Genomic DNA, 9,718 nt, shown 5'->3' with positions numbered 1-9,718 from the left:
AAAAAAAAAAAAAAAAAAAAAAAAAAAAAAAAAGAAAACTGGCCTGATCCTCTTTTCTGTCTGGGCTAGTCAAATCTGGGCAAGTACTATCTGTATGGGGTCCAGAGTCCCTGCAAGTCTCCCGGAAGTGAGTGGACAAGGAACGAAAGCACACATGCGCACGCACACACCATTGCTAAAAACAGATAATCATTAACTCTGCTTAGTGCCGTTCAATATGCAGGTTTAGTCTGTGAATGGTGTGCCTTGGAAGAAGCTGACTGAGCCTGACCAGTGACAGAGGTGAAGGGTAGAGCTTTATCAGGCACCCATCCTGGGTATGAGTACTGAGTAATACAGAGACGGAGCTCAGGTTCGAGGCCAGCCTGGTCTACAGAGTGAGTTCCAGGACATCCAGGGCTACACAGAGAAACCCTGTCTCGAAATACAAAAAAAGCAAAAACAAAAACAAAAAAAAAGGAAAAGAGAAAAAGAAGGTGAGCTCAGAAACAAGAAAGGAAGATCCTTTGCCTCGGTTTCTCTAAGCACCTTGCTGTCTTCTCTGGAGTTGGAGCTGTGGGTGCCAGGGGGTGAAAGAAGCTGATCCATTGTTAAGGCATAGGGAAGCATGAGGACTTCAGACTTGCCTTTGAAGGAAAAAGGATGTGGCTTCCTGAGTCAATTAATTCAGGTCAAGGGAATGGGTCCTGGCAGAGCTGTTGAGTAAAGAGAGGCGGAGTCACACAGTGTGACTCAAGAGGCAGCTGGATCACTCAAGGGTGGAGATGTGCTGAGATAGGGAAGGTCCTCTCAAGGCAGAGGGCTGGAACAATGTCAGTGCTCTTGAAAGGCCTACCATGGGGCTCATACCTAACAGGCAATAGAACAGCCTCCCGTGGGCAGTGCTGGTGCCACTCTTCAGGGCTTAGCGGCCACAAGCTACCTTGAGGTTCCACTTCCAGGTTGGGGATGGACAGGGGAAGGAGTCAAAGAATACAGTGTACATATCTATTCCCTGCCTGTCCTGTGCCCATCCCCACTGGTGGCTTTACATGGCACTTTAATGGCCATTTCTGAAGATACTCTGTGATAACTGCACTATTAAACAGATCCTTAAAATAAATACCATTATCCTATAGATTGTCAAATGTTGTATAAAGAAAGGATAAAACCCCTATAATGGAAAATAGGCAAACATTTTTCTACTCCAGAGCAATGGAGTATTCTACTCACAAAAGCAAATATAAAGACACAGTGTGATGGATTTGATTAACCCTAGAAAATCTTAACTGTAAAAATAAAACCATCATTACAAAGAGGAGGGGGAAGAAATCACAAGTGGAAGGAATCCTTGCAAAAGCCATTTTCAATAGTTAACAGACATAAACCAGCATTTTAAGATATATCCATGAAATAACAACATACACAGCTGAAGATGACACTGGTCAGTTCCATAATAAGATTCAAACATGAAACATTTTTTTCTCCAATTGATAATCTTTTTAAAATAGCTCTCTGGGGCTGGAGAGATGGCGCAGAGAGAGCTACTTTTGCACAGGACTGAGTTTAGTTCCTAGCATGCATGTCCTGCAGCTCATTCCATTTCCGGCCTCCAAGGGCACTAACACTTACAGATGCAGACAGGCCTAACTGAAAATAAAAATCAGCATTCTATCACTATCAAAGATATGGCAAAACCAGCCAATCGTTCATGGAAGTGTATGTTACCCCAGACCCTTTCCAGTGGGCAAAATAAGGGGGTGGAACTCTCTACCTTGGAAACTCCAGGCAAATTTAGCCCTCAAAAAGAAAACTACATTAAAACTTTCATACAAGGATATATGGTAAATGTTTTTTACAACAGTGAAATCCTTTTTCATGAACAATACTGCTAAATATGTTACAGAAGTATATTGTGCAATGACTGACCCCACAGCTGTTTAAAATGCATATGCATACAAACACAACGGAATGAAATCTCACTTGAGTGATGGAATTGTAGCTTACTCATTTTGTAAATCTTAAATATGAACACTTGATAAGTGAAGTCACTGAAAGGCTGGAGATGTGGTGGCCAGTCTCGGAGGAAGTGTCTTGGAGGGGAAGGTTGCCTCTGCTTTGTTCAGAAGGCCACCTTTTCTCTGAGATATCATTGTTTAATCTCCCCTGAACTGCCGGTGGCTCCATTTTCCACTCTACGTTCTTCTGAAAACAGCCCCACACAGGTTCTCTTGTTGTGTTGCCGCTACCCTGTCCCCTTTCCCGTCTACACCTGCTCTTTCTGCATCATCAGGAAACCACCACCCCTAGAGGATCCTGCTCTCCAGGTAGGCTGTTCTTTTGAACAATTAGCAAAACAAGCTGTCACCTCCTCTGGGGGTCTACTAGCTACAGCATCTAGCCAAGTCCCCCAGCTGGGAATCCCTGGCTTTCCTTCTAGACTCCAAGGCCTCTGTGGTTTCAAACCTACAGTTTCTCTTGCCTTCCTAGGAAAAGAACTTGATGATCTTGTGTCAATCCTACCTTCACTGGCAAGCTTACAAAGCATATGTATGGGTTTTGTGTAGCTCCATAGTAAAATATTTGGAACTATAGTGTTTAAAACAGAACAAAACCTCCTTCTATTATTATATAATTATGTACTGTCGAAGAGGCATTACCTAATTATCACTTATTTCCCATTGATTCTGGTCCAACGTGCTTTCACCAGACACTGATTTTATGGTTTCATTAGCTACTTAATTATCTACATTACTGCCAAACACAAGGCTCTGTGAAGATTTGGTGGCATGAGTTGAGAAGTAACTCGTCTCACTTACTAGATCTCACCCACTGATCATGGGCAAGTAAATGCTACTGCTTGAAGTGCTGAACTGTGAGGGTGGGAAAACCGTGTTTGTTCTGGCTTCCCTGTGCCATGTAATAACGTAGAGGTGGAGGAAACAGACTTAAAAATGCATTTTTACCTTATATGAATTATTTGTCATAGCATTTCTATATTTGGTGCTAGAGCCCAGCCTTTAGCTTCTTGGACCTGAGTTCAAATCCAGCTTCTGTGTCTTGGCTCAGTCAGTAACATTAGGGTTAGTTACCTAAGGTCTTGAAGCTTCTGTTGCTTTCAGCAGCCACGCAGGGACAAGACCATGCCTAATAGGGTGACTACATGAGACAATCTCTACGGAAGATGTACTACCAATGGTCAGTTCCTCATCATTTCATGACACACTTGTTGGCTTTGCTCTTGGCCCATAAGCAGTACTCTACACCTGCCTACCTACCCTTAAAGATTTAGTCAAGGTCTTAACCTTCTCAACGGAGTCCAATGGCAAGAGAGTTTCTGACAAAGCTCTAAAACTCTCCACACAGTAAGGAGAGAAGACAAGTTTAAATGTCGTTCTGTTTCTGAAGTCCCCTGCTGTTGAGTCCTCCCACAGGCAGGGTGCTCTCACTTCTCAGTAGATGAGGCAGCCCTTGGCTCTCCAGAGGCCGAAGCCCAGTCAAACTGGTGTCCTATATAAGGAGTGGAACAGCACTGCTAACCCAGTGCTGAGAGACTGCCAAGCTGTGCTCTCCCACTGCTCCCTGCCCTGGGTGAACAGTACCTGGAGTACAAGCTTGCCCTCCTCTGAGCTTACTTCCAAGCCACTTCTGCCAAGTGTAGCTGAACTTCAGCCCTGTACCTTGCTCTCCTGTTCACTTTCCCTGTTGCTAAGGAACAACCATGATCTTCTATCTCCCAAGGAGAGCCTAGAGGCCCTGAGCTTTCTTGCTTGGACTCAGACAGCCAGATAGCCTAGATCCCTAAGACGTACGAGGTCTTCACTCAGTCACAACATAGTTTCCCAGGGTAAAAGTACAGACTCACAAAGGCAGCATTAGCTGTTCCAACCAGCAATTAAAGAAACAAACCACTGTTTTAGTCATTTGAGTGAGTCACAGCAGATCTTTCCAGAACAGAACAGGATCTTAGGCATGTGTAAGCTCTATTGCTCTGAGTACCCTGAGCCAGGCATTTTAACACTACAGTGGTACCCCCACAAGGCACATGGGATGATTGGCACCTTTCAAAACCATTAATGCTTCCTTTAAGAGGCAAAGGCCAATTGTTCTATTAATGAACATGACAGGACTTTACTGAGGTGATGGCCATTCAGCAAATGAAATCTTCTGAGCAACAAACTCCCTAAAAACAATTCAAACACATCCCCTTCTCCCCTTCCTGATGGTGCCCCTGAGGCCCCTCCATACTCAAGGAGCAGTAACTAAAGTTTGTAAACAGCATGCAAGGGTCACTGCTGATCCTGACCTTGTACCATAACAAAGAGTTTCTCCTTGAGCCTACAACCATACAGGGCCAGTCATATGCACGTTCTAACCTATACAGAAGCATCCTTAAGAAAAAAAGGCCCAACTAGTTTATAGAAACAAACAACAGAGAACCCACACCACTCTTCCTATGAGAACATCACACATGCATGTTAGCCTGCCAACAAGATCACATCCAGAGCGAGATGGAAACTCAGTTCTCTAGGAGATCTGTCTTACCAGTCCTGGAGCACTGAGCTTTTGACAAGTCACTACCAGCCCCCCCCCCCCCCGGGATCCTCATTAACCCCACAACAATTTAAGAAATGGATCCAGGGCTGGTGAGATGGTTCAGCAGTTAAGAGCACCAACTACTCTTCCGAAGGTCCCGAGTTCAAATCCCAGCAACCATGTGGTGGCTCACAGCCATCCGTAACAAGATCTAACGCCCTCTTCCGGAGTGTGAAGACAGCTATAGTGTACTCATATAATAAATAAATAAATAAATAAATCTTTAAAAAAAAATAAAAAAGAAAAGAAATGGATCCAAAAGACAGGCCCAATATGAGTATATTCTAGAGTCAACAGAGGTGAAAAAGAGAAAAACTGCTCAGGCGAGACTAAAAACACAGACCATTTCAAAGGAATCAGGCCAAATAAAGACTGCAGGGAGTAACTGTTATTCTTCCTTATACTCCCTTTTAAATTTTTGTGTGTGAAAATATACCTGTTTACATAAGTACTTCTCTGGATACAACTGGATATTTAAAGAAAATTCCATAGATATGGATATAACTTTATCCACTCCCACAGTGAAGTTCAGGATCATGATTAAAGGATCTGAAGGTGCCCCCGTGTGGTTCCAGAAGAAAGTGCTGCAAGCTAAGAAAGCTATGAAGAGACAGCATCTCTCTCACACAACTCCCTCTGCCCTGAACTCACAATGGAGGCAAGACCAACTCTACCTCAGCCTTCCACTTCTGATGCTTTTCCTTCCAATCCCCACATGCTGAGCTTACAGGGAGGTCATCACAGTCAGCATTTACTCCCTTCTCTGATAAGGGATAAGGCTCAGGCTGTACAGGACTTGCCCTACACTAACAAAGTCATGGGTTAAATCCCCAGAACCACATAAAACCACATAAGATGGCAACATCTGTAAGCCCAGAAAGTGCAGAAGTGGTGGCAGGAGAACCAGGAGTTAAGTGCCTGCCTCGGCTACCTCAAAAGTTCGAGGCCAGCCTGAATGAATGAGACCCTGTTTCAAAACCCAAACAAAATAAAACAAAATGGCCTTGGGCCGCCTTTGCATGGGACTTTCACATCTTTCCACACCTGGCCAGTTACTCCTGTTGGACCACAGCAGCTTTGATTTCCATCACGAAAAGGAAGGGTTTGTTTTCTAAAATTAACTAATCGACCTGAACACTTAAGGTTAGCACAAAGTCCTCCTCAGAGTTGCCAACATGGTCTCAAAGTACAGCAAAGCTCTAATGTAGGTACAGCTGAGCACAGATGGGGTGAAGGAACCACACTGACAAAACCCAGCAGATTCTAAACAAAAGCACCTCAGTTCTCACTGGAAAACAAGTTCAGCTTCTGTTCCCACTTTAGCTATCAGGAGATCAGAAGCCAATTCCAGGGACCAGAATAGAATTTAAGATAATACCACAAAGATTTAATTTCATATCAATCCACCAGCACCAACACAAACTTGACTCTAGACACTTAAGCAGAGTCATTCTATACCACAGCACGTAACTCATTTCTTTAAAAAGCTTCTCTTTAATTAGAAAGCACATATATAACCAGATCCTCAGATGTCCCTTTAAAATGTCTTCAAGGTTGCCAGGTGGTGGTGGCACATACCTTTAATTCCAGCACTGAGATGTCTCTGAGTTCAAGGCCAGCCTAGTCTACAGAGTGAGTTCCAGGAGAGTCAGGGCTACAGAGAAGCCCTGTCTTGAGAAATGAAACAAAACAATGTCATCTCATTAGACAATGCAAGAAAAAATGGCGATCAAAAATGCAAAGATACTCATAGCTCTAGTTTTTTCAAAGACCATAGCGATACTGCTCTTGTCAAACGTTTTCAAATTCTGGGAACATTATCTTAGCATCTATACAGCCTTCTCCATTTAGAGTCTCAACCCTAGGAACGAAACACAGATGCAGAGTCAACTTTTCTAACTCCAGTAACAAAGAGTGTTCTCTAACAACCAGGCATGATCAAAAGTCAATACTGTGCTGGAAGGGCATTCTAAATGGGCAAAATGTGTAAAAAAAACCATAATTATAAAAACATGAAAAAAATCTAAGTTAAACAAAAAGTAAAACAGAAAGTTAAACAAAATAATACAACTCAAAATAACCACATACACCTACAGAAAGACCAGGAGAAAACATGAAAATACTATTAGCCGCTAGAAGGCCAATCTCCTAAGTAACTTGTGTGTTTTGCAGTGCTAAGGATTGAATTCAGGGCCCTGTGCATGCTAGGCAAATGTTCTACCACAATTGTACCTCTAGCCATTTCTGTTTCAAAATCACTGAACATCTGCTAACCTATGATGAAACAAACATTTATTATTTATTAAATATCTACCAGGTTCTCTGGCACTTAACTGCCACTGAGCTCAGAGATCCCAGGATTTCATTAAGGAAACTAGATTTGACGACTGAGGATGCAGCTCAGTTGAGAGAGCATTTGCCCAGCACACAGAAGTCCCAGGTTCACTTGAGCATTAGTACCACATAACTGACTTGTAATTCCAGCACAAAGGATACAGATAGTGGAAGAAAGGAATGTTAAATTCAACCTCAGACACACACCGTGCCTGAGGATACATGAGACCCTGTCTCAAAAGCAACAACAGGGGCTGGGGAGATGGCTAGTTGGCTAAGAGTACGAACTATTCTTGCAGAGACCCAAGTTTGGTTCCCAGCACCATACCAGGTAGCTCACAGTTGCCTGGAACTTCAGCTCCAGGGGATCTGATGCCTCTGCAAGCACCTGCACTCACATACACATACTCCCAAATCGACATAATTACTGGATGTAGGCAATCTAAGGCCCTGAATTCAATCTGGGAACAGTTTATGATATTGGTTTCTTCATGCTGCCCAATGGATGGATAAATTGTCTAGAACAGTGTTTTTTTTTCCTAAGTTGGTTTCTGATCACAATGTCATAGATCAGATCTCCAGGGGGAAGGGTTGTGGGAAGAAAACATGCTCCTAGCATCTCTGGAAGACCATGGCTAAAATGTTCTTTCCCAGCTTTCAACCCCACTGCACTATTTACATTTCCTTATACTTTTGCCAAAAAGTAGAGCCACCTCTGAAATGGAGCTTAACTGCTTTATGGATGGCAAAGAGCTCAGGCACTGTATCAGGAACGATACCAGCTTGGCCCTATTGAACCCTAGGCAGCTAGTCAAGAATCCAGTACAACAGACTGTTTCTGAGACACAGAAGAACAAAGCTGAGATTTCTTCAGAGAGATCTGCGGAACTCTGGCATTCCCATTAGAAATGTGTTTCACATATGGTTACTCTGGGCACAGTATTGTCCAATGTTAGCAGATGAGCAGTCAGAGAGTGACAAGGGCAGCCACCAAAAAGCAGGATTTGGTCAACAAGTAACTGTCAACATAGAAGACTCCAGTCTAACCACACCACACCTGTTTTCTATTGTTCTGAGGATGGAACTCGGGGCCTACATACATTGAGGTGAACGTTCTACTAGTGACACCCCCACACCCCACCTAGTACACATAGACCTTACTTAGTTCTTCATTTGTCACATCAACCATCTACCCAACTTAAACCCAAGAAAGTATTTCCCCAATTCCAGGATTCAAACAGGATCAATAGTTTTCAATTATTAAGTCTTATATTAAAAACCAAAAGATTTCATTTCACATTTTAAAAAAAAGGCAGTACAATTGTTACAAAACAATGCTGTCGGTGGGCTGGCGGGTACATTTTGTTGTGCCTCAGCTACATCTCAAGAGTTTTGCTTACTCAACTCTGGTTCTGAAATAGGCAATGTCAGAATAGCGGTGAGCGATGAACGTGCAGCTTCCCGTGTGTTCCCCAGACAGGCCCACTCCTTGGCTTGACTAAGATGTCTCTCCCTGACACTCTCGTCACCTATCAACAGGCTAGCTCCTTTCTGGAAACCAGCTTGCTCAATTTTGGTTCCTTGAGAAAGCAGGTATCTTGAAGGCAGCCATGAGCAGAGCCTCTACTGGAGAACACTGTTGCCCTTGTCACCAAGCAACCCTTGGTGACACTTTCTAGGCAGCCCTGACCCACACCAGATGCCACCGGAGCCCCCTTTGGCTGAGCTGATCTGCTCCTCCTAGGTCTAGCTGCTGTGAAGAGGGGAAGGGTTAAAAATGGATCCACTGATGCTTTCTTTTTTCCTTCTTTTTATTTAGACGAGTGTCTGTCTCTGTAGCACAGACTGGCCTTACACCCATAGCCATCTTCCTGCCTTTGTCTCCAAGTAGTGGGGTTACAAGTGCCACAGAGCACATCCAACCAAATTTGTGTTTTTTAAGATGATTCCACATGGTGTCACTAATGGACCAGTGGTGAAATTCTGCTGGCCTCCCAATAGGCTCTACCTCCAAAGCAAGCTATTTTATAATATGGGTTTTCTTTTTTCCTTGTAATGATGTTAGATGTAAGGGACTCAACACAGGGTAACTTCTGGATACTAAGCACATAAGGTCATTGCATCATATCCCTAGCCCCATACAGACACTTTTCTAACTGTAGAAGAAATTAAGAATTAACTAGCAACAAGCCTCAAAATTTGGTTACGTATGTAAGTGCAAAGCTGGTTCATCAAATCCCTATTCTGGCCCTCAACCCAATGCATTTCAACTAAGGCATCGTCTACTTCCTTCTTAATGTTGATTAAACACTTAAACAGGTAACGTCCGGCCGCTCCATCCAGGTGATCCCCCTTCTCAGAAGCCTCTCCGTCCTCGGCTCCATTGCTGGAGCCTTTACAACTTTCCATGGCCTCCATCCCTCCCCTTTCCTCATCCCTTTCATCCTCCGTGGCTTCGGGAGTCTCCTCCTGGCACAGTAACTTCTGGCTGAGACAATGGCCTCCATCAGCAGCAGCCTCGCCTCCCGGCACATCAAGCCCACACAGGGCGCTCTCTTGGGGGCTGTGGGCCACGTCTTGGCCACTACTCAGCTCTTTGGGAGTGGACTTTCTCTCTTCCAAGGCTAAGATGACGTCCTCAGGAGCCCGAGGCACCTCCCGCAGCTGCCTCACTCGCTCTCTTCTCTTCCGCCTTAAATGAATCCAAGAGTTTTCTATGGCTGTCAGGAAAAGGCTAACTTCTTCTCTTCCACAGGGAATTCTCTTATGTTGCACCTATGTGGAAGAAAAACCAGAATTTTATAGGAAA

General features: G+C 43.9%; 1 protein-coding gene across 2 annotated transcripts in view; it reads right to left on the bottom strand.

The window, feature by feature from the left end:
• Positions 1-8,159: 8,159 nt before the first annotated feature.
• Mettl16 (methyltransferase like 16) overlaps positions 8,160-9,718 on the bottom strand; it is a 50,896-nt gene continuing 49,337 nt past the window's right edge. The window contains exon 11 of one of the 2 annotated variants that reach the window (XM_021176308.1): positions 8,160-9,684. In XM_021176308.1, the coding sequence (XP_021031967.1) occupies positions 9,085-9,684 (600 nt within the window). In that variant the 3' untranslated portion in view covers positions 8,160-9,084. The remainder of the gene's footprint in view (positions 9,685-9,718) is intronic. The other variant, XM_029483855.1, reaches the window with a different exon arrangement.

Source organism: Mus caroli, chromosome 11, assembly GCF_900094665.2.
Source record: "Mus caroli chromosome 11, CAROLI_EIJ_v1.1, whole genome shotgun sequence".
NCBI lineage: Eukaryota > Metazoa > Chordata > Mammalia > Rodentia > Muridae > Mus > Mus caroli.
Note: the sequence above shows the minus strand (reverse complement) of the source record. Positions and strands in the feature narration are given on the sequence as shown.